The sequence below is a fragment of the Nymphalis io genome, chromosome 8 (genome assembly GCF_905147045.1).
Source record: "Nymphalis io chromosome 8, ilAglIoxx1.1, whole genome shotgun sequence".
NCBI classification, from domain to species: Eukaryota; Metazoa; Arthropoda; class Insecta; order Lepidoptera; family Nymphalidae; genus Nymphalis; species Nymphalis io.
Genome location: NC_065895.1, coordinates 7,137,405 through 7,162,165, shown reverse-complemented (window position 1 = coordinate 7,162,165; position 24,761 = coordinate 7,137,405). Strand labels below are relative to the sequence as shown.

Here is a 24,761-nt window from a genome sequence, read left to right as displayed (position 1 = left end):
AAATTCATAGTTAAATTTGACAACAGGAAGTAGAAACTTCAGACTGTTATTTTACTTTACGCCAAAGAGTATAAAATAACTAAATATTACACTTTCTAGATAATATACTATATAATTTTATCGACAGCAGCAAATTTAAGACCTAAAACATTTTTATAGTGTTCGTTATACTAAGAAACGTTAGTAGACATAATTTTTTTTATTTTTATTATCGTATAAATTCTATTAAATTTGAATATGAGTGCTTGCTCCTTTTATTTTAAATATTTAACATTCTTAACATATACAAACGAAACAGATATCTGTCGATGTTATGTCCTTTACAATAAATAGGGCATTTATATACATAATTTTTTTATACTATATAAAAGTAAATAAAAAGAAGGAAAATATCGCAGTTTCTTTATTGAACCCCGGAAAATATATCACAAAACTGTCACTGTCGGTTTGTCTTCCAGTGATTATAATAAAATGAAAAGTGTCTTTTCGTCTTATTTTTTGTTATATAAATAAACAATAGCTAATAATAATAACATTACATAGACTTTTATAAGATAGTTTTATTTTGGGCTTGACCGAATTTGACCGGAACCTGCACGGACGTTTTAATTTTTAACACTTACGGTGACAGTGACGTATGATAATGGCAGTGACATTTACTACATTTTAAATGAAATATTTCTATTAAAAATACCTTCTTAGTTAAGCTTAAGTTGCATTTTTCGTATCAACTCAATCTGTAAATATGCTATAGTAATATTTTTATTTAAGAAAAATATGGTACATTTTAGTACTTAAACGAAACAATGTCTTCAACTTTATATGATAAAATTTTTAATAAGGAGGGTTCTAGGCCCTATAAATGTTGCGAATATGCTAGTAAGGTTTCTATAAATCTAAACCACTTTAGAAGAGATGGCAGATTTTGTGACATAGATCTCATATCTGGAAAAACAAAAATTAAGGTAAAAAACACAAGTTTCTTTAAACATACAAAAATAAGTTCTGACTGAGTCATCTGCATTCATATACTGACACTTTCATTCTTAAAATGTAAATATTTCAACAATTACATTATTATTAATAATAAAAACAAATATTATCTCAATGAAATGAATTTATTGTAATCTTTTATTAAAAGAATTTTCTATTTCGTACAGTTCACATTCATAGAAGATTATAAAATAAAATTACTTTAAACAAATAAAGCCATCTATCTATATAACATGTAGTATAATTAATTATAAAAAATAATTGGGTTAAGGTTTTGATAGATATTTGTAATTGTTTTTAGTGTTATAGGTTTATGTGAGTTTGTGTTATTTTATGATTAATAAAAACCTTATTTTGTTCTCAAAAATAAGTATACATTCATTTTGTAAATTACTAATTGATATATACTGTAAATAATATAAAAAATTCTTTTCAGGCACACAGAGTGGTACTAGCTGCAAGTTGTGAATATTTTGATGCCATGTTTAATGTAGGCTTAGAAGAGAGCCAGAAAGGTCGTGTGGTTCTACCAAGTGTACCTCCAGGCATACTTCCTATGATTATTGATTTTATATATACAGGTAAGCTTTATATTTTTGGATTACTGCCTTATCCCGTAAAATTAATTTTTATATGATCAATCAAGGTTATTTGTCAATAAACAGGTGAAATTGAGATTGATAAGGCCACTGTGCAACATCTGATGATAGCAGCTGATATGTTTCAACTTAGAGAACTTGTTATTGGTTGTGGAGAATTTTTAAAAAGAGAACTACATCCATCAAATGCACTTGGGATATTCAGGTAAAATTATTCAAATATAGTTTGTAAATTGATATATCTGATTGAATGCTTAAGTAATGATTTTTGACCAAAATATTCTTTAAGAATATTTCTCATTAACTACATACTTAAAGTAGCTTCTACAAGTCCATTATGAACTTGGCTTAGTAGATTTAGAAGAGCTTCATTAATTTGTTAATGAATTTTTTATATTTTATACAGGTTTGCAGAAACCCATAATTGTACAGAATTGGCTGAAGAAGCTTTGGCACATGCCCAGGCTAACTGGAATTTAGTTGCTAATGGAGATGAATTACTAGAGTTACCTTTGCAACAACTCATTACACTTTTGTCATCAGAGCAACTCAAAGTGGATAACGAAGCTCAGGTAATAAATTTAATATATATTTTTGATGCCATGTTTAATGTAGGCTTAGAAGAGAGCCAGAAAGGTCGTGTGGTTCTACCAAGTGTACCTCCAGGCATACTTCCTATGATTATTGATTTTATATATACAGGTAAGCTTTTTATTTTTGGAATACTGCCTTATTTAATATATATTAAATTGGAATTTGGTTGTGTATTTATTTATATATATAAATTAAATTTAATAAAATAATTTTAACATTTATTGTTGACTACATTTATATGATATAATCTTACCTACACCACACACTGAAATTTTGATTAAAAACATTTTAAAAATAGTTTTATAAAAATGATTTAACTAAGACTGAACAATAATGTTTTATGCTATGTCACATGATAAACCAAATATTGATAGTTGCAAATAAATTAATCAGAATATAAAACTGCAATGTAATAAAAAAAAATTGTCACTTAAAATATATTTCAAAAAATTCCTGCCTTTACTGAAGTTTACAAGGTAATCAAATATAAATAGTTTAATTCATGCTCAATATCCAAGATTATAATTAAAATATATATTATCCAAGATTGTGTATATGATGTGACTATAAATATGACTAGGTGCAACTTTGTACACTCCTGCTTTTTAAATATATTTCTATATATATATAACGAGATCACTATTTAACCAATGAGACTAAATTATTTTATTATATTTTATAGGTTATATGTTATTAAAAAAAAGTAAAAAGTATGTCAAATGCTATTAATTATCTTTACTAATTTTCAAATGCGAAGTAATTATAAAAATAAAAAGAATTAACTACTCAGCCAATGATCATGAAATTTCTAACACCTACCATTCCATCGCACGCGGGCGAAAGCTAGTATTATATATTGTTTATTTTTGTAACTCCTAGGTTTTATATCCAGCACTAAAATGGCTGGAATATGATCCAGCAAACAGAAGACGTCACTGCTTTGAAGTTTTAAGTAAAGTTCGTCTACCACTTATTTCACCACAAATTTTAGGCGATGCAATTAAAACAGTACAAGATCCCTCCATAGTCGTCGCTTTGAAAACAGTGAGAGTCGATATGGTAAGTCGATGAACTAAAAAGTCACGATATACGTACGTCGTTAGAAATAGGATATGACGGTTAATCGGTGTTGGCGCAGAATTCGGGGCGCGGCGCGCTGGTGTCGCTGTCGGCCGAGCCGCGGGCGCGCGCGCGTCGCATGCTGGTGGTGGCGGGCGGCTCGTGCCACGACGCCGCGCCGCACCCGCCGCACGCCGCCGACAACATTCTCTCCTCGGTTCTCAAGTTTGACTTATATAAAAGGTTCGATCTTTTCCTACACGTCTCGTTGATGCTCAGAAAACACTAGCTTGACTATACATTCATTTTTATTTAATTGCGAGAATATTCGGTGGGTCACAATTAACCAAAAATTGTTATATTAATTAGAGTTTTTTTTTGTTTTAAGAGAATGGGAGGAACTCTCGTCAATGTGTATAGCTCGTATACAACCAGGAGTCGCAATGTTGGGAGGCCGCGTTTATGCAGTGGGAGGAGAACAAGGAAGTCAGATATTGGCGAATGGTGAAGTGTATGATCCACAGGTAGATATTAAGTTTTTTTTTATAAGGCAGTCGATAGTATTGTTAAAATATATTTAGAAGCTTGAATTAAAAAATGGTATCCATTGGTTGGTTTAGCTATCCAATACTTGGGGTTTTTGACAGCCACTAGAGGTTGGTCTAGTGGCTAGATATAAGGCTGCAGATCCCGAGGTTTGATCGATAACATGTTATGAAGATTTTCCTTCGAAAAATTCTCAGTAATCTGGAGTCTAGATTTTGGAACTGTGTGCGATCCCTTGCCTCGAGAAGCACGTAAGGCCGTTGGACCGAAACTCTTTCCGGTCTTGTCAGATTGCCGTCCCATCGCGTTATGAGTGATGGAATAGAGAATGTCTTGTGCAATTGGTCGCCGTGGCCGAAATCGGTCAGGAGGACATCATCATTGGTGTTTTTCTGGTAGATTATATTAATAGCAGTTTTAGCACTAGTCTATTCTTAGTGTTTTCTTAGTGTTCGTAGTGTTTTTGACTAGTTTATGAAAAGCTAATCAAATAATCATTTATCCACCTCTGCTATCGCTTCCGTTATGTTACGCTAATGAGTGTTTACTTAATAATCGGACATATAGATAACTTATTTTAGTTCCTTACAGTATTTTTTTACGGTTCTATTCAATTACTTTTACATTCATGTTATTAAATTTGGTTGAATTTCAATTTTAATATGTATATTAGCAGAAACGAACTTGAATTGAATCATTGTTTAGTTAAAAACATTTCTTTATGCATCCAAAAGTGCAAAAAGTCCAGTCCAATGTCCATATCAAACTAACCGTTCCGCGTCGTCTGTTTTTACCGTGACCGTGAGTCTTTTATGTAATTATATGCCGTATAGGAAAAAGTAAAACACTTGTAAGAAGAAACAGCTTACTCTGCAGTCGTTTATGCGGCTAATGATAGGCATTGACCAAGCCGAGATGGTCTAGTGGTTAGAACGCGTGAATCTTAACCGACGATCGTGAGTTCGAACCCGGGCAAGCACCACTGAATTATCATGTGCTTAATTTGTGATTATAATTCATCTCGTGCTTGACGGTGAAGGAAAACATCGTGAGGAAACCTGCATGTGGCATAATTTCAATGAAATAAGACATGTGTATTCCACCAACCCGCATTGGAGCAGCGTGGTGGAATAAGCTCCTAACCTTCTCCTCAAAAGAGAGAGGAAGCCTTAGCTCAGCAGTGGGACATTCACAGGCTGTTACTGTATATAAATATTATATATTATGATTATTTATTTACAGACTGATAAATGGTCAAATATAGCACCAATGAAAGAAGCTCGATGTGAATTTGGTCTTACCGCTTGGAACGGAAATCTATACGCCTTCGGCGGGTGGGTGGGGTCGGACATGGGTGCTTCCGTCGAGGTCTACGATCCTATATCCGACGAGTGGACATTATCTGGAAGAATGCCTGAACCGCGATTCGGAATGGGCGTCGTTAATTTTGAAGGTACAGTTTAGACATCGAATGATTTAAAATTTTTACTAGAGTGGCACTCTAATACAATTTGGTCGAAAGTCGCCTAATCAACCATTTATTCATAACTTTTAAAGAATGATCTCGAAACCATGCAGGTCTGATATACGTGGTGGGCGGCTGCACGCACACGTGGCGCCACACGCGCGACCTGCTGTGCTACCAGCCCGCGTCGCGCAAGTGGCACGCGCTGGCGTCCATGCGGCACGCGCGCAGCCAGGCCGCCGCCGTGGTGCTGGGCGCGCACCTCTACGTCATCGGCGGGAACGCGCCGCGCCGCACCGTGCTCGCCTCCGTCGAGAGATACAGCTTCGACGACGTAAGTGTCGCCCGCACCGCGCCCTCGGCCCGGCCGCGTCTCACCCGCCCGTGTTGCAGGACTCGTGGGAGGAGGTGGCGAGCCTGCAGCAGGCGCGCGCGGGCTGCGCGGCGGGCGCGGCCCACGGCATGTTGCTGGTGGCGGGCGGCGACAGCGAGTGCGCGGGCGAGCGCGCCTTCTACCGCGCGCGCACCACGCTGTCGTCGGTGGAGCTGTACGAGCCCGTGCGCGACGCGTGGCTGGCGGCGCCACCGCTGCCGCACTCGCGCGCCGAGGCGGGCGCCGCCCTGCTCTGACGAACTGCCGCCCTGCCGCAGGTACGAGGACGTCGACGTATGTCTCCTACTTGTGACTGTCACTATTGGAAATTTGATGTTTTGCGTGTAAAGTAGATCCTACTTAGCGGTCGTAGAGGATACATTATATGCATACTTTTACACCGACGATTGTCCTGGGACCGGGACCGCGTGTCTAGAGAAACGGTAACAAACATTTTATCATTGTTTACGGAAAAGTATTTAGTTATTACGTGGGATAAAGTGGGTCAATATATCTATGTAAGGAATTTCATTTAATAATATTATATTTGTCACAAAACTTAAAAGGTCAGAATAATCTCAATAATAATGACTTTTATACGGCTCTGAACCTCGAGCTCGAAAGTTGGAATTGGAGGTAAACGTTATCAGGTTTTTCTGTCAAGTGATTATCAACATCACCCCGGGTTGGCAGTGTTGCACTACATCGGGGACCAGTAGGTCCTGAGCCTGATGTCTTCGGTCGAGATGGATCGAAACCCCATTGCACTATGACAATGAGGCAAAAGAGAGTGCACTTGTATTTTCGCATTTTGTTTTAAGCAGTTGCCTAGACTTTAATGCTGGCTACCATGACCGAAATACGACAGAGAGAACGTTATAATATCGGGATTTTTTTCTGATCTAATAGGGAATATGCATGTAACGTTAAAACGTTATGTTTCTATATAATCGTATTTACAATACGGTATTCTATTAAAAAGTAATTTTATACAGTTACTTATATTGCGATAACTTTCATAAAGTAACTTATAAGATTATAAGTATATTTTTAATAAAAAGCTTGTCGTTTCTTATTCATTAAATGCCTAGTATTTAGTATTAGTAGTACCTAATAGTAGGCTCTTTTTAATTGTGTATTTTATTGTTTTATGCGAGATAAAAAATATATTGACATAAACGTGTTTGGGCTTTTCACATACGTGATAAATAAAAATATGCATATTCCCTTTTGTGAACAATGTGATTTTATTAACATAAATATTAAAAAAAATATACAAATACTTTTCAAATATCATATTGGTTTTGTTTTACATACATATATATGTAGTTACATCTATAAATATTAAGTAGATTATAACGATTATAATTTCTGAGAGAAAAATAAAAATCAAACTCGAGTATTAACATCAGAATAATTATTTAGTTCACCTGCGTTTTCGCACCTTGCGCTCTAGGGTCGCTAATAGTATATCTATGGAAGATTATTTAACGTAAATTACATAATAGTTACTATCAAGATCGTACTATGAGTATATATACATGTATGCATATTCATACAAACACATTGCATTACACACGCACAGACTAAAATCATTTCATTGTCATGTTTTATCGGTTACTATGTGTTGTTAACAGTTCTCTGGGCAATGTTTGTTTTATAAATTGATAGATCAGTGTCTAGAGCGAGTTTTTTTTACTTATTTACGATTACGTTTACTGCGGTTTGTAGGGTTGTCCGTTTGTTGTTGTTTTCATTTAATGCAATCGAATTAGTAAACAACTCGCACCAGACACAGAGTCGCAGATCAATAGGCATGATGACAGTATTAAAGAATTAAAAAATAAATGATTTTAGAGAAGAAACTATTTTAAATGGATTCTAAAAAGTGATCTCATTTTAATATACATACTGAGATGAATAAGATTTTTAATAAAACAAAAGTATAAAATTCTGCAATCGGCCATTTTATTTGAAACAACAATCAGAGCGAATAACGTCACGCATCAGTATCTATAACCCTTTCTCTTGAACAGTTGTTGTGTTTACGCGTTTCAAAATTAATTTTGCATCATTTAATCAGTTGAGTCGTTGGTTATTCGGGGTTTTGTGAAGAAAATAAAACATCTAAGATCCGTCAACGATGGAACAAGGTTTTGTTAAGGCAAATTCCTCTAATTTGCCCAGGATTGATTTGTTGATGTTAGGAGAGTTTCTTTCATCAAATAAAGACTTGTTCATATGAATTTCGAAATGTGAAAACTTCCTTGTAAGTAATTTGTGAATTTACCTATTTACGAATACTTCTATAAATCTAAATATATAATAAATCTTTATGAATCTCTGCCTCTATATATTTAAACGAAACATTTAATCTCGGGTGATTATTTTAAGCTAATAAACACCCTGTCCATTGCCACCTTCTGTATTCGTATATTAATCTCAATCATCAATTTTGTTTATTTTAGATCCTCACGACCGTCATATGGGAATGATGCTATTAGCTAAGTGCAACTTTAAACGCGAAGGGAAAATTTGCACTGTGAAATGCAATGAAATGCCACTTATTTCTCACAATTTTCTTGTTTGGAAGCACAAGCAATGTGTCAGATGTTGATATTGATGTATTTTTACACAAAGGGACCGCTCACCACTTACACACCAATTACTAAGTTAACAAACTTTGGAATTCATTTTTAACCTTAGGAAATACGCAATACTTTCTGATTTTCTTCGTTGAGTAGACACAATACAACGTTTACTGTCGTTTACTGTGGCGTGACGTCACGTGCAGGCGCCATGACACCTGCGGGTGTTTTCGAGCGAAATTCAAAATAGGTAAATGAAAATGCAATTATTTGCGTAAACAGTTAGTTTATTACTGAAATAAAATTATTTTCAGTAATAGTGTGCGTGTACCTACATTATAGAAGGTTATTTCAAAATCAGTCATCATGCCTATTACAGACAGGTTTCAGCGTCACGTTGGGTGAGTTGAAATATATCTTCCGAAATCCGAAACAGCCTGTGAATGTCCCACTGCTGGGCTAAAGGCCTCCTCTCCTCATTTTGAGGAGAAGGTTTGGAGCTTATTCCACCACGCTGCTCTAATGCGGGTTGGTGGAATACACATGTGGCAGAATTTCAGTGAAATTAGACACATGCAGGTTTCTTCACGATGTTTTCCTTCACCGTAAAGCACGAGATGAATTATAATCACAAATTAAGCACATGAAAATTCAGTGGTGCTTGCCCGGGTTTGAACCCACGGTCATCGGTTAAGATTCACGCGTTCTTACCACCATCCTTATTATCCTTATGGGCCATCTCGGCTTTTTTTTTATATCGAAATATATCTTACAATTAATTAATTTCGCTTATTTTTTATAAAATTGCCAAATTAAGAAATAAAGATTTTTGGTGATTGAACGTACCATTTTATATGCTACGTCGTTTTGTGAGAAAGTTGAGTATACTGTTATATTACTAAATGTACAAAAAAATATATTTGGTAAATTGAAGCAAGATTATGCAACATTGCGATTTGCATTTTTTCATAGAATATTTTAGTTTAATTTTTAGAAAATTGAGACAAATATAATAATTATAAAAACATATTTTACTCACATTTTTTTGGTACTGTATTGTAAAGTTTTAGAATAATTTCATACTATTTCAATTGTATGCATATGTACTAAGCTTCTAAGATAAAGGATCTCGAAAGTAATTTTTTTTGAAATTATATTGTTACTCATGTCATTGGCAATGTTATAATTTTAAAAACATAAATATATTATATTTTAGGAACACCATATATATTATAAATTGTTCATATAAAGACCATTTGGTTACAATTCCATAATTTTCCGTTGAAATTCGATGTATGTAGATTATCTGGATCCATGGTTAATTTTCATATGAATATCGACGTCGCTAACACCGTGGGTACTTATAATTTTCTGTATTAAACTATTTGTTATTTCACCTTTGTTGTCAATGTCATTTTAGAATAACAATTATCAATATATTCTTCAAGAATTATAATACTTAAAATGTGTAACGAAGTTTATAATGTATGCATATGTGATAATTATGTTTAGTGTTAAATTTATTATTATAGGTTCATAAGTTTATTTAGTTAATTGATTTTGTTCAATTGAAATTGTTCTTTTGCAAATGTAAAAATATATTATCGAAGGATATAACCAGTGGCTCTCCAATTAAGTTTATTTCTTGACCTCTTATTTGTCATATTTATTATACTACCAGATGGAATTGTATGAAATTCTATTTAATGATGAAAGGAGGAGGGTTGATAAGCAGAATTTTTCTCAAAAATTAAAATTTTGATTGCTATTTTTAAATGAATTTTTATAATTGGAGATATATAGTTTTCTATTCGATAAGTTTTACATGATAAATAATATTGTATGTCGGCAATTATTGACCAAAATAGAGTGTTTTGTTTATTCGGTCTTAAGTTATTATTTCTTAAAGAAGCGATTCATGAACCACATTAATTTTATTTCTTTATTTTGGTTCACTGTGCGCATCTATCCTAAACGGAAAAATATACGCTGCCCGTTAATATCAGTTGCGCCCTCGGTTAAATGTTTTGCCGCGATCAAAGTGTTAGCGTAGTGTAAATATCAATATTGAGTTCGGAAGTAGTTGCGAATTTTTATGGAAATCTTAATAATTAATAACAGGAGTTTTTTGTCTCCTCGTCTTTCATAGTGACGAGAATTTTTGCTTCAACAAGTAATGGCGACGAAACTACGAAAAATCCTAATATGCCTTCTTGGTGGTAGACCAAGTAAGTATATTATAGTGTCTCAACGTAGTAATTATTTTCGATTGTTGATTATTTCTCATACTTGGAACATTCAATTCTTAGTAATAATAACATTATTTTATCTTAATCTTGCATTTATAATACTAATTATAATTGTTGTTTGTGCTAAAACAAATGACAACAGTGCTTATGTGAAGAAATGTATATAAAATCTACATAAGATTTTTTATTTATTCGTTCAATTACCGACTTTTTACTTAAAATAATTTTATTTTTTTTTTGTTATGATGTCTGCTACCAAATAAAATTGATATCACATTAAGTAGCCGATGGGCGAAAAATGACCGTTATCAACCCTTCTCCTTCTTATATATGTACCTTAAAGTAAGTTTAAATATAGTAGCGTATATATAAGTCCATATTTATGTATGTTTCATTTTAATTAAAATTTCACCGACTACTATATTCAATAAGTACAAATGTTATGTGTACTATTGGAATACATTATTCATGGTAGGTATATAGAAATCTACCAAGGGGTTAAACATTTAATATTTGATACATTTGCCACTATAAATATATGATACATTTTTGAAAATAGAAGTGGAAGTAGAGGGTACGAGATGTTTCTTTTTTATCACGTGGTCTACTCGTAAGTCACGTTTGAACACAATCGAGTTTATTGGTTAATGTCCTTCCAAAAACAAAAAAAAAATATATATATGTTTAGACAATTATTGTAGAAATTTTTAATACCTTTTTACCTTTAAAGTTTTACCTACTAAATTTATATATTTTATGTGTTTGTGTCTAATAAAGGACCATTCAAGTATAACGTAACAATAATTTCTTACAGCATTCATTACATTATCTACATTATTTTAAAGTCAATAAATTCCTCTTTAATTACGTCACACTTGACTGAGCCTTAACGAATAAGAATTTTTTAACTTTATAAGAATTTATTTGTAAACACTTACAAGCATTATACCTAGTTATTTACTATAAAAGTATCCATAGAATATAATTATTTAAATATTATTTTCAAATAAGATGTTTTAAAATATTTTTTATTTATATATTATATATGTAATCCTTTCTTCAAAAAAATATTATAACTGACCAAGACTTTTATAATGATTTTGTAATATTCAAAAATAAGCCATAAAATATATGCAACAACTGTGTATTATTTATTTATTTATTACGAATTTATTAATTTCGAATTATCATAAAATTAAATCGAAATATTAAAGCAATAATCACAGAACATTACAATTTTATAAACAAAATGCAGGAAATTTGGCTTCCAAGGGATTAACAATATCGGCTGCTAAGTAGATGCGTCCCAGCAACCCCTCAAACAACGACGCCGGCCTGTCGGGACGATGCAGCTCCGAGCCCGGCCTCTCGCACGCAGACCACTCCATGAAGCAGCACGCTCGGTATAAATGAACCGCACTCTGAATAAAACATATCGTTATTGGACTACGCTTTTTGGCTACGTATTTAAAATAAAAAAAAACGTAAATATCTTATAAAAATAATAACTATTTTCTATTCATACTAAAAATAAAGCGCTATTATGAGTATAGATGAATTTTTATTCCATTGAAATACAAGTCGCCCTTAATGTTAACAAAAACAAAATTATTTATACAGTTTAACATCAATAGTCAAGTCGTTTATTTTTATTTACACGTGTTATAGAATGTCGTTTTAAAAATTAATATAAATATTGACATTTTTAAAATGAAAATTAATTTGTTTAGAATTGAAAATTATTTATTTATTGATATAAGAACCACCATCGGCGTATTAAAAAAAATACTAATACAGTGTGATACATAATTACAGGTAATTATAACAATAAATAAGTTTATTTTGACTTTACTTTCAGCAAATAAATGATGAGACTTAGTTATTCTACATTCCATATAAACACGTAAACTGGCTGTACTCAACCTGCGGCCCGCCGGGCTTTTGTACTTGGCCCACTTGATATCACTTTATTTTTAACTGTTTTAAATTTCAAAGGTTTTTATTAACGCCTAAATAATTTGAATTAAACAACTGCATGTGGCGGATACTGCAAAGTGTTTGAAATGTCATGAAATGATAAAAAAAATTTTAATATACGCGATAAATGTTTGCGGCCCGCGACACCATGATTAACACGTGTTTGTGGCCACTATAAAGAAAAAGTCGAGTATCGCTGTACTAACACGTACTTACTTTAGTCACTTGATAAAGGTGCAGAAACGCGTATGCATTTCCACTAACTCCGTGACAAATGCTGTATCCTTTTGCGCAAAGTCCTCGTTGCCATATTACATCTCCACATTGTATTGCAATGTTGAGATACTTTTCTTCATGAAATATCTAAAAGAATAATTATCATTGAAACTTTTTTTTATTTTTTTCTTAATAACTGCCAATTATTTACTATTAATTGGCGAATGATTTCTGAAATTCAACTCACCTGATAAGCTAATAGACATAAAGGAACAAATCCCGGTGCTCCATGGCACCATTGCACTAATCTATCTCCGGAACTGCTTTTAAGAGACGACGGGAAATTTCCACTTGGAAAACGTTGATTCAAAAGCCAATCCAGTGTTGGTTTAATGTAACTTCTTATGTCATCTGCGTTGATGTACGAACGGCCCTAAGTGATTATTATTTTATCAAGTCAGTCACTTTTTTTTTGACAGAGGCCGCTTCGAAAGCCCGTACCGACAATTTTCTTTTTAAAAACGTTAAAATGAGCTATATCTCAAAGAATAAATTAATTATTCAACACAATATTCATAATAGCCCACACTGACCTGAAACAATGTACTAACTATAAAATAACTAGCTATACACAGTATAGCTTAAGAGATCGATGTAGTTGGAGAAAATTGTCGGCCTAGGCGTCTTTACTCTTCATGTTTAATATATAAATATATATAAATTATACTATTAACTATAAAATATAACGATAACTTTATTTCATTTAATTGTCACAAAGCTTTAATCAAAATAAATAGTATATTAATTTTAAACGTTTTATGTAAATATTTTATAATTATTATAATATATCTCATTACTCAAAAAATAAAATCTTATTTGACCCGTGTGAAACTTTTTTACTGGTGGTAGAGCTCGTCTGGGTAGGTACCACCCACTCATCAGATATTCTACCGCAAAACAGCAGTACTTATTATTGTTGTGTTCCGGTTTGAAGGGTGAATGAGCCAGTGTAATTACAGGCACAAGGGACATAAAATCTTAGTTCCCAAGGTTGGTGGCGCATTGGCTATGTAAGCGATGGTTGACATTTCTTACAATGCCAATGTCTAAGGGCGTTTGGTGACCACTTACCATCAGGTGGCCCATATGCTCGTCCGTCTTCCTATTTTATAAAAAAAAAAAAAACTGAGATGGCTGGCTAGGTAATTAAAAGGTTAAAGGAAAAACATAATAATAATATCCTGGGACATTATTCACACACGGCTATCCGATCCCAAACTAAGCAGAGCTTGTATTATGGAAACCAGACAACTGATATACTACATATGTTACTTTTAATTTATATAGATAATTACATCCAGACTTAGGACAAACAGACATGTTCATGCACACAAATGTCCTTGATGGGAATCGAACCCACAACCTTCGGTGTGAAAGGCGAGTATCTACCAACCACGCCAACGAGCCCGTCATAGACACCTCAATAGAAAAGGAGGCCTTCAGTAATGAGGCATTTACAGGCTGTTAGTTGTATTCAAATAATTTAGCTTTTATTTGAAAAGTGTGTTAACTATACCCTATACTAATCGAAGGAGCAAAGATAAACAACACCTTAGATTTACATTCCATGCGATTTGCAAATAGCTCTGCTATATTACAAACAGTTCTTCATTAATTTACCCTTATTTTATTATACAACAATATTCCACTTAACTAGTTATAACCGCTTCAATTTAAGAGCGTTATTTCATTTCAACCGTCATTTTTTTTCTTCGTATTTTGAGAAATTAAAAGCCTAAATTTTAACTTATTGAAAAATAGAGAACAGTTATTAGTTTAGATCAGAACGGCTTCAATTTTCTTAATTTCGGCTTAGTTATTTATACAGAGTCAAAATTCCGCAGCAAGTTTTCCGTAAAACGCGCGAATGAACTTTTTGAGTTCGTAGATTGTGAACTACAGTGCTTCCCAATTTGAATTGAAAAAAATTATATTAATACTATATTTTAAATAGTGATTTAGTTCATAGTGGATTGAAAATGTAGATATTTGTATTTCTTAATTATTAAAAAAAAAACAACTAATAAAAATTCATTCGAAATTCGAATTGATGAGTTCTCAATTCAGTACTGCGTACTGCAGCAAATGTGCCCAAAACTGTACTGTACTGTGTGAACTGCCTATATATATCATGTATGATAGATATTTCTTTTTAATTAAGTAAAATAAATAAAAATACAAAAAGCAAAAAAAAGGTAATCAATAACTGTATAAGCGTCAATAGCGTTCAATACGGTTTTAGAGCAGACAAGTTTCAGGTTCAAACTTTATCCCTTGGGCTATTGTCACTTCTTTATTCACTCAGTTCTTAGCATATGTTTAATTTGAGGGGTAAATTACTAATATACCTAATATTAATAAATTCCTTAAAATGGGGAATGTTATTATTCTAAAAAAATACTATAATAATGTACACGAGCGAAGCCGCGGCGAAGCAAGTGGCAGCAATTCGAATGCATACAAACTCAATCACTGAACTGACTCAAATCACACAATGAAAAACCTTCGCCAACACTGAAATTTCACAAAAAATTAAAAATAGTGGATTTTGAGAATTCCCTAATTATTGAATAGCTTATCATAATTAACAATATTTTAAGAAAAAGAAAAAAAAAATATTAAAAACAGAAAAAGTATTAAAATTGCTTAGACACAGCGACAGCACAGTGTCATAAACTGAAGAGCCCGATCGAGTCGTCGTCGCGCGTAAATACCTAATTTTGAAGAAAGTAATTTTGTGATAGCCTTCTTAAACTTCTAAAGTTCCGATTACATCTTGGCTGGCATTTAAAACGCCATTTTTTTCGAGAATCGCTGAGAATGATATCGCGTCGATTCAATGTAAAAGTTGTTAATTTGTCTCTTAACTCCTCTTGGAGGACTATGCGTCGAAATATACACAAATGGTTCAACATACGAATTCTTTAATTTTATGCTTCTATCTATTTACCCTTGTGCTACCCTATTTGTAAAATGATAAATAATAGCCCAATTCTATACATAATAACTAGAAATAACTAAAAATACCTGTAATAAGACATATAGAATCCCTGATATGCCATGGGCCGCGCCCAAGTAGATCTTGTCATGCCACTGCCATAAAAGTGGACTTTCAGATTTCATTTGCTGTGAAAACTGTTTTCCAGATTTTAATACAGAAGTTATTACCTTTAAAATACATTTTTTTAAGTTAACAAAAAAATAATAATATTGACATAATTATCAAATAAAATCTTCATAATGTATTTACTTTTTCAATGTTCTTTGCAGGTATAGCATTCCTCTCACCTATATATTTATTCACAAAGAGTAATGCATACAGATATCCAACCCTTCCATAGAGCAGTTCATCAGGTGAATCCTGTACTAATGAAATTAGATTTATTAGTCTGAAAGGAACAACTAAAATTAATCCTTAGAGCTTAATGTTCAAACTAAACTCTGATATAAATAACATTATATATTTTGTATGTTCCTAAAATTAAAAAAAAACTCATCATAATCATCAAGCCCGACAAGATGGCCCAGCGGTAAGAATGCGTGAGTCTTAACCAATGACAGTGGGTGGGAACCCGGGTAAGCACCACTGAATTTTCATGTGCATAATTTGTGACTATAATTCATCTCATGCTTTGCGGTGAAGGAAAACATCATGAGGAAATCTGCATGTGTTTAATTTCACTAAAATTCTGCCACATATGTATTCCACCAACCCGCATTAGAGCAGTGTGGTGGAATAAGCTCCAAACCTTCTCCACAAAAAAAAGGTAGAGGAAACCTTAGCCCAGCAGTGGGACATTCACAGGCTGTTATCAGTGTGTGTGTGTAGCCAAAGTGCGATGACTTTGGCTTAATGATTCTGGTATCTGGTAACAGCCTAATAAAATAAATATCAATTTGACAAATAACAACTGGCTTTACTTTTAATGATGTCTACATTACAGTATGCCTCTGAACAGACAAGGAAACAAAACTATACACAGTTATTGAAATGGGTACCAGTGAGAATCATCATTTAAATCAATGCCATAATGAACAATATATCAAGGTATGCCAAGATTTAATTTATATATAATATACTGGCACTTCACCTTTTGACCAAGTTACTATATTCAGGTAAATTGTCAGGTCTTCTGTTGCCAAGCTTATAAGATATAACTGTTGCTATTGCAAGTGGGCCGGCATCACCACATAAAAAACTAATCCTGCGTCCTTTTAAATTATTAATGTCAATATATTCCAGAGCTTGCTGTAAATATATTAATTTCATATATAGGATAGCTATTTATTTATTTTAATACAAAGCCAACATGGAATACAGTATTAAAATAGGTAACTTATATATAAAAAGAAAGAATAAAAACATATTGATTGCCCCGTTCAAAGGCTAACTCAGCATGCATAATCTTACAGACGTTCTTTGTTACAATTACATATTCAAATGAGATAACAGCACTATAAAGAAAAAAAGAAATACCAGCTTAAATACCAAAAAAAAAAATACAAAAAAAAAACAATAAATAAGAAGGAATTTGGACTTTACATTTAAATGACACAGCATAGTTGTTGAAAATATATATGTTATACATATAGTGATTTTTTAGATAGTAATTTTTATAAAACATGCCATATGGCAAAATAACAAATGTTATATAGTTACCTGCAACATACCATGAGATACTCTATTTCCATTTAATGAAAACATTAAATAATACAAGGCCATCCCAGCTGAACCAGTATATACAGTCCCATCATGAAATAAATCTCTATTTAATTCAGTAGTAAGATGTAACAATTTTTCATTCTTGAAATTATTTAATTTACATTGAAATTTTTCTGAAAGCTGTAAAACCATGAATATAATAAAAAATAAATGTTAATACTTATCCCATTGTTGACCTTTGATTTATTACATTTTTAATTATACTTAACTACGATTTTTAATATAAATTAAATTTCTTATATAAATTTTAATTTTAATCAAAATAATCTTAAATTGTTGTTTTTACGGGCTTAAAGCAGAAAGTCCTACATTTGTACAATGTAATACATATTTTGGTGGACTTTTTAAAGTTTATATCATATGAGTGTGTAGATTATTAAACGTTCTCATTACATCGATATATAATATATATAAAGTCAAATAATACGTGCCGCATTCTTGGTATCGTCAAGAAAAGGATATGAAGTCTCATTAGAATATTTTTGAAATTCATTTTCAAAAAAGCATTTTGACACCATGACAAACTTTTAATTTCAAGAGTTAATTTCTAGAGGAGAGGAAATTTAGTGTTGTTTCGTTCATCTAATTATAAAACATTCAATTTATAAAAACCGCGTTATTTATTTATTTTTAGTTTTTGCACTTTTCGGGCGTGTATTTACGCTATTTGAGCGCAAAGGCAAAATATGCTGCCAATGTCACGTCAGTGATGCCAACTCCTAAAGAATATTCTCACTAGGACCAACTTCAAATTCCCCTAAATATCGATTAAGACCCCTATATTACCCTCTAAATTTTTTGTTTCATAAGTTTTTTTTTTGTTTAGTTGTAATACAAATTAAAAATAAGTAGTATAAAATAGCTATTGCATTTATGCGGGTGCATTTTACACATTTACATACATTGATTAATGACCTAATAATATTAATGATGGTAACAATGAAATTAAACAATTTTTATTTTTCATTCAGTCACCAGAAATCGAAGCTCGGGCCTCATACGTGTTGTACAAGCACGCTGACCGTTGAACTATTATTTCAATCTCAATATATTATACTTTTTTGACATTTCAGTTATAGCCACACTTGGAGTTTATATTTAGTTTAGTTTGTTGGTTGCGTTCGAGGCTTAATATAAATTGTATAAAGTACGTTTTTTTAAGGAAATTAATTATTGAATAATAGACCCCCTAAATAAATGTACCCAATAAAAAAATCCCTGGAAATATTGAGTCCCCCCAAATGTGGGGGAAAACCCCCAAGCTGGCATCACTGTGTCACATATAAAATAGATAACACATATGATATGAGATTATTCCGTAGACAGACAAATAGACCAAACAAATAGACGTGAAACCGCGATTGAGACAGAGATAGTTTGTCAATGTTTTGTATAATGTTGCAATAGTAACTGCATTCCTTGTTTTGGGAGTTAAATAATTTTCAGGATTTAATTAAAACAAAATGAGGTTATTAAATTTTACGTTTTAATATTTATTATACATTTTTTTAATAAAAATATTTTTTTGTTTTCTAACTACAACCAAAAACCATTGCATTGTTTGTTATATTTTTCTAGATATCTACTGTGGAATAACATAGTTTTCACTCATAACGATGAGTGAAAGTGATAATAACGATTAAACGATTCAAAATTTGAAACCGAATAATCCGTAGAGAAACTAATAAACGCAATGACGAATTTCCTTCTCACTTACACAAGAAAGAAAACGAAAATTACGTTACAAATGATTTAGAAAAAGATAGAATTATCAAATCTTTTGACCCTTATCGCGTAACCAGTTTTAGTGTTTGTTTCGCTACTCAAGTAGCGAAACAAATTTGACAGTTGGTGCGTTCATTGTGTCTATTGTTAAATTTTTGCTTATTTTTATGTTAGAAAACGATTCTAATCCAGTGAAAAGACAGAGAACATCTGTTGTTTCTGTTAGAAAAGTAAAACCGGATTATTTCGATAATTTCTTGTTTGATTTCGCTGACGAACATTGTTTGGTGTAATTTTGTATATTTTATGGGAAAAGGACATTATAATAATGATGAGTGATTTTTTTGTATGAATATTTGAAATAATAAATAATTCTAGTTTTTGTTTTTTCGTAATAATCTCACGATTTTTTAGCTTTAAACAATTTATGTTAAATGATACAGTAGGTAATTGCATTTACTAAATAATTCGATTATTCTATGAAATATTTTAAGTAGTTACCATTTTACTGTTTTCTGCTGTTTTTTAAGTTGGATTTGCTGCTTCTTGTTTTGCCAAGTTTTGCAACACAGTGTCAGAATAAATTAAAAATATGTACTGACTGACTGACTGTTGTCAATTGTCAAAATTAAATCGTCATTATTATTTATTAAATTATTAATTATTTTTGCGCACGTAATTATTTAGACATTTTTATTAAAATCATATAAAATATAATTAAAATGTTTGCTTCCATAAAAACCTTTTTCAAATGGGGTCCCACGAAGAGCATTGAAACCAAAAATAAAACGTCTTCTTTATTATTTGTTATATTTGTAAATATCCTTGAAGATGTTTTATTTTGGAAAAAAATATGGTTGACTTTGTTATTCTTTTTATTTTTTAACGTTGTGTTTACGTAAGTATTCTCTTTTATTATACATATAATTTATTAAATAGTATTATATATTTAAATAGTATTTATAAAAATTATGATAACAAGTTTTTTTAAAATCTTTTAGATCGTGTGTATGTCGACAGTTAAATATATTACAGTTTATTTCTGGATTTTCTATTTTAATTATAAGTATCGATGCGTTTGAGGCATGGCTAAAATATAAACATCGCACTGCATGCCTGAAAAGACTAGTTTATCACGAAAACAATAATATAAAATTAGTCGCCCTTAAAGTTCAAACCTCGATCGAAAATATGTGGACAGGTTTTATACATTTACGTGATAGAAATCATACTAAAGTAAGTTGGAAATACAACAACATGTGTTTCGTTAAGCTGTATGTTAAAAATGTTATGTTTTTAGGCTTTTTTGCTGCTTCAGATAATATTGACTATTATAATGTTAATCGGAAAATATATCAGTGGGTACACATTAGTATATTTGCTCTGTACAGTAATATTTTTCTTGAATAAATTAATACCTCCTTTGGTAAATATTTTAAAAAAAGTGCAGCAAAATGCAGGTTTGTTTATATGTGGTTGTATAAAACATATATTTTTAAAATTAAAGTAACTTTTCAATAATGTACAATGATATGTATTTTTAGAATCAGATTTTGAACTCGAAGGTCTTATCCCAGAAGAAACTGATGTAAATTTAGATTTACTGTCTATTGAACCAGATCAAAAACCTATAAGGGATGAAAAACAAAGTTTAGGTATACAGAAAATTGTTTAATTTTTAGTTTAATATACATACTTTAAACCTTATAAATAATTTATTATTTTTGACAGATTATTGGAAACCAGAGGACTTGCCTTTTGAAGAAGCAAGTGACAGTTCCGATAACAGTAGCTCATTAGTCACAAATTTATCAATTGAAAAAATGCAAACACTTTCAAAAGACGTTGAAATCTCTGACTCTAGTGAAGATGAGTATATGCCGCAAGGTAATAATATGTATAAATAAGAATCATCATTTTTGCTGAATGATAAATATTAAAAAAAAAAAAATTAAAATGTCACCAATAACATACTGGGACTTTCTAAATATAATGCTACATTTAGCTTTGAATATTTAACATAAATTTCAGCACTGCCATCTGAACAGATTCAATCTACCTTAGATGTACAACCAGTTGGAACCTGGAGTAATGCTGCTTTTAATGTTTTGTCTAATTTTGGAGGAGCTGTTGCTAACATGGTATATACTAAAGATGATAAGAAAAGGAAACGAATTTCGAGTGTTGATTCATCAGATGGATTTGAAATAATTGACAAAACTGACTTACAGTAGACTATGTACTTAAAAGGAATAAAATATAAATCAAAGATTTTATTGTCACTAAATAATAGGGTTACAGTAAAAGATATAGAAACCATATTTTTCTTTTTGTTTTAAAGCAGCCATTTAAAAAAAACTAATAATCAAGGAAATTTAACAATTTTAATGATCATTAAAAATAAAACAATATAATATTTTATAATACATTAATGTTCAAAGAAAATCATATATTACTTTATAAAATCTTTTGGACTTAATTGCTAAAATATAAATAGGGATATGTTAAAATTTATTATTGTTGTTTAAGAATAAAAATTTAAAACACCTATATAATTAGAAAATTATTTATTTACACCATTTAACAATGTTGTCAAATAATGTAAAGTATAATGTAACTTTACTTATTAATTTCATTAACTAAACATTACCCAACAAATTGCCATCTAATCTTGACATTAATTCTTTATGATGTTTTTTCAAAGCTTTTAATCTGATACTGTTTATTGCATTTCTGGCAACGAGAGCCTCTAACATTGGCCGTGAAACCTGAAATACAAAAATGAAGATATTTATGGTGTCCACATAAATAAATTTAGGTTTTAAAAATAGGTACTTATAAGCATTTTGTGTCACTATGAATTTTACTGTCTTTCATATTTGCAATTTGAACAGTATTGCAAGGTATTTGGTAAACAATGTGGTTCATGGGGTAATTAAGTAAATATTATAGTACTGGCTGAAACAAGTTAGGCTTGACAACTTGGCAATTAATACTGGTTAGTAAGAATGTTTATATATATTCTTTTTCATGTAACATTCCGTTATAACAATCCGTTTCTGTGATGGATAGCCTGTGAAATAACATATCATCCTTGGTGTGTCTGTTACTGATCATGTAACTTCTGAAAGACTTGACCAATTGAGAGTAATACATATACTACATAGTTTGTCTTGGTCTAAACTGGAAAAATAATTTATTTTTACAATATAAAGTTGAAATAAGAGAAGTTATGCTTACCTTCTCAACTATGTGACCTATAGCAATAGTCCTTACTGCTGCATTATGTTGAATATTAAGAATGTCATCTTTGTCAGTTTCTCCTGCTTCAATTTTAAATGCTTCCTCTTCTTCCTCTTTCAAGATTGTCGGCAATTGTGTCAAAATCTATACACACACAATTTAAATAGGCCTTTTAAATGTTTGCTAAGAATTACTTATAAATAATAAAATTACATGATCATATTTTGATCAAATGATTGTCTGCCTCCTAAATAATAAACCATAACATGAATTTCAATAACTATATTCTATAGTGATAAGACATTCCTAGCACTGGTACCCCAGATGACTCATAATAAATATTAACAAGATTTGTAAGAATAAAAATCTTTTTTTTATTCTTATAAATCTTGTGGTATTAATTTTTCCCACCTTGAAAACTGTTTCCCAGTTATTTTCAGCATTCAAATTCAATCAAAGAGTTGAGTATTTAATAAAACCATTTGTAGTTGATTGTACTCAAAAAAAAAATTCATTTATAATATATTTTTTATACTCATACTAATCAATATAGTTGATCAAATTAACAAAAATTGCTTTCACAAACCAAATTACCAATTCTTTGAAAGCTATAAAATGTTATATTATAAAATCTAATATTTTTACATACCTCAAAATTGTTCAAAGTCAGAGAGTCATTATTGTTTGTAATATTTAATTCAATTTCTCTTCTATTTTGAGTTGAGCCTTCATTGATAGATTGAAAACAAGTTATTTGTACCTAAAAATGATAAGTAATTTAATTTATTTTTGTGTAAAAAAAAATAAAACTATTAACAACTTGTTAGATTTAAGATTTTTTTTATATGTACTTATTATTTAAACATACTTACTGAGGGAGCTTTAGCCGTCTGATCTGTGAGAAATGCAGCAAATATAATACCTACAAAACTAGAATCCATTCTTTGATACATAGACTGCGTAGAAAGGTCTAAAATAGAGTATAAAATAATGGTTATTTATTATTATCATATTTAGGATTTAGCTATTTAATTATTATTGAATGATGAATATATGATTAGCAAAAAACAACTAAAAATATGTAGTAAAAAATCTTTCAAATTACACTTTTGAACCTACCTACATGAGATGGCCAAACAGTTATGTGTGGATGAGAGTGGTACCATCCCACAACTCTTAGTGGCCTCCCTACTTCTGCTGCTAATTCCTCTGCTCTTAATGTAGCTCTCACAAGCTGCTCCTCAGATATTTCTACTCTATCAGGTTTTTTATCCAAACGTCTTAATATAACAGATGATACTATTGAAACTAGTGTGTTATTATTGTGAACCTGTAAATTAAAATAAAAGTAAAAATGATTTACCCATAAGAATAAACAATCTTTATTAGGTCTAGGCTGAATTCAAAAACAGTACATAATCAAAACATTATATATATATATATATATACTACAAATAAATATATATATATATATATATATATATATATATATATATATATATATATATATATACTATAAATATATATATATATATATACTATAAATAAATATATATATATATATACTTATATTTATTTATAGTATACCCTAGCAAAGTAGTGTTTGAATAAAAAAATGAATTACCTCGCCAATAAGTAGCCCCATTATTTCTTCCTTTTCTGTTGAAAGGGCATGTTGTACACAAACTAACGCTACATCCGTAGATAATAAAACTTTTTTTAACATTTTGTTATTGAATTTAATATAACTATTTTTAAATGATGTTGTTTGAATGCACCACAATTATAGATAACTATTTTCGATCAATTTAAAAAATGTTTACAATAAAAAATAACGATATAAGAACAACTTTATGACATAACTGACAGCAGACAGTTGACACTGACAGCTATACAGGAGACGGACAGTCAGACTAGAGTAGGTAGATCCAAAACTCCGCCGCACATGATAGAGTACATAATCAATCTATTACAGATTTCATCAATTTTCATAAACATTGATCCTTACAATATAATATAGCTGCACTCAAACGTTTTGATTGTATAATCTTTTGTTCAACTAAGCTAACTTGCTCTATCTGACTAGGGAAATACGAAAATTACATTATTTAGAACATAATTTTGTATGTAGGTAACTTTTCATTATAATTTTACCTTCCGATTATGAACTTAAATAATAAGTAAAATACCGTATTACAAAGGGAACATTAATTATGCCTAACTAAGCTATAGCTAAATATATTTAATGCAATAAAATTAATTTGCGTTTGATTTGGCAATGTTATATAGCATGATTTATATGATAAAATTAATTTGAATACACTTTTGTTTCGCAGTTATTTTCAAAACTG

The 24,761-nt window shown here is 31.0% G+C and overlaps 4 protein-coding genes across 5 annotated transcripts; 2 read left to right on the top strand and 2 right to left on the bottom strand.

Moving 5' to 3' along the window:
- The first annotated feature begins 662 nt into the window (after positions 1–662).
- Positions 663–11,843, top strand: LOC126770131 (actin-binding protein IPP-like). 2 transcript variants are annotated; one of them, XM_050489302.1, is made up of 11 exons: positions 663–965; positions 1,430–1,574; positions 1,659–1,797; positions 1,999–2,164; positions 3,066–3,245; positions 3,325–3,488; positions 3,634–3,769; positions 5,034–5,244; positions 5,370–5,590; positions 5,650–5,907; positions 11,722–11,843. In XM_050489302.1, the coding sequence occupies exons 1-10, from the start codon at positions 807–809 to the stop codon at positions 5,884–5,886; spliced, it is 1,758 nt and encodes a 585-aa protein (XP_050345259.1). In that variant the 5' UTR covers positions 663–806; the 3' UTR covers positions 5,887–5,907; positions 11,722–11,843. The 2 variants fall into 2 exon arrangements, with proteins under 2 accessions (XP_050345259.1, XP_050345258.1); XM_050489301.1 differs by lacking the exon at positions 11,722–11,843 and adding an exon at positions 8,098–11,402.
- LOC126770132 (glutathione S-transferase LANCL1-like) lies at positions 11,595–18,138 on the bottom strand. The gene is made up of 8 exons (XM_050489303.1): positions 17,874–18,138; positions 17,380–17,562; positions 16,811–16,968; positions 15,970–16,108; positions 15,747–15,887; positions 12,907–13,092; positions 12,660–12,806; positions 11,595–11,887 (listed from the first exon to the last, which is right to left on the bottom strand). Exons 1-8 carry the CDS (start codon positions 17,958–17,960, stop codon positions 11,705–11,707), a joined length of 1,224 nt encoding a protein of 407 aa, XP_050345260.1. The 5' UTR covers positions 17,961–18,138; the 3' UTR covers positions 11,595–11,704.
- A 1,626-nt stretch (positions 18,139–19,764) lies between these two features.
- On the top strand, positions 19,765–21,488 carry LOC126770272 (uncharacterized). The gene is made up of 6 exons (XM_050489569.1): positions 19,765–20,065; positions 20,169–20,403; positions 20,468–20,627; positions 20,712–20,822; positions 20,899–21,054; positions 21,199–21,488. The coding sequence occupies exons 1-6, from the start codon at positions 19,890–19,892 to the stop codon at positions 21,399–21,401; spliced, it is 1,041 nt and encodes a 346-aa protein (XP_050345526.1). The 5' UTR covers positions 19,765–19,889; the 3' UTR covers positions 21,402–21,488.
- Positions 21,489–21,717: 229 nt separating this feature from the next.
- LOC126770273 (lys-63-specific deubiquitinase BRCC36-like) lies at positions 21,718–24,298 on the bottom strand. The gene is made up of 6 exons (XM_050489570.1): positions 24,035–24,298; positions 23,530–23,740; positions 23,283–23,380; positions 23,060–23,170; positions 22,408–22,554; positions 21,718–21,935 (listed from the first exon to the last, which is right to left on the bottom strand). Exons 1-6 carry the CDS (start codon positions 24,134–24,136, stop codon positions 21,807–21,809), a joined length of 798 nt encoding a protein of 265 aa, XP_050345527.1. The 5' UTR covers positions 24,137–24,298; the 3' UTR covers positions 21,718–21,806.
- Positions 24,299–24,761: the final 463 nt, after the last annotated feature.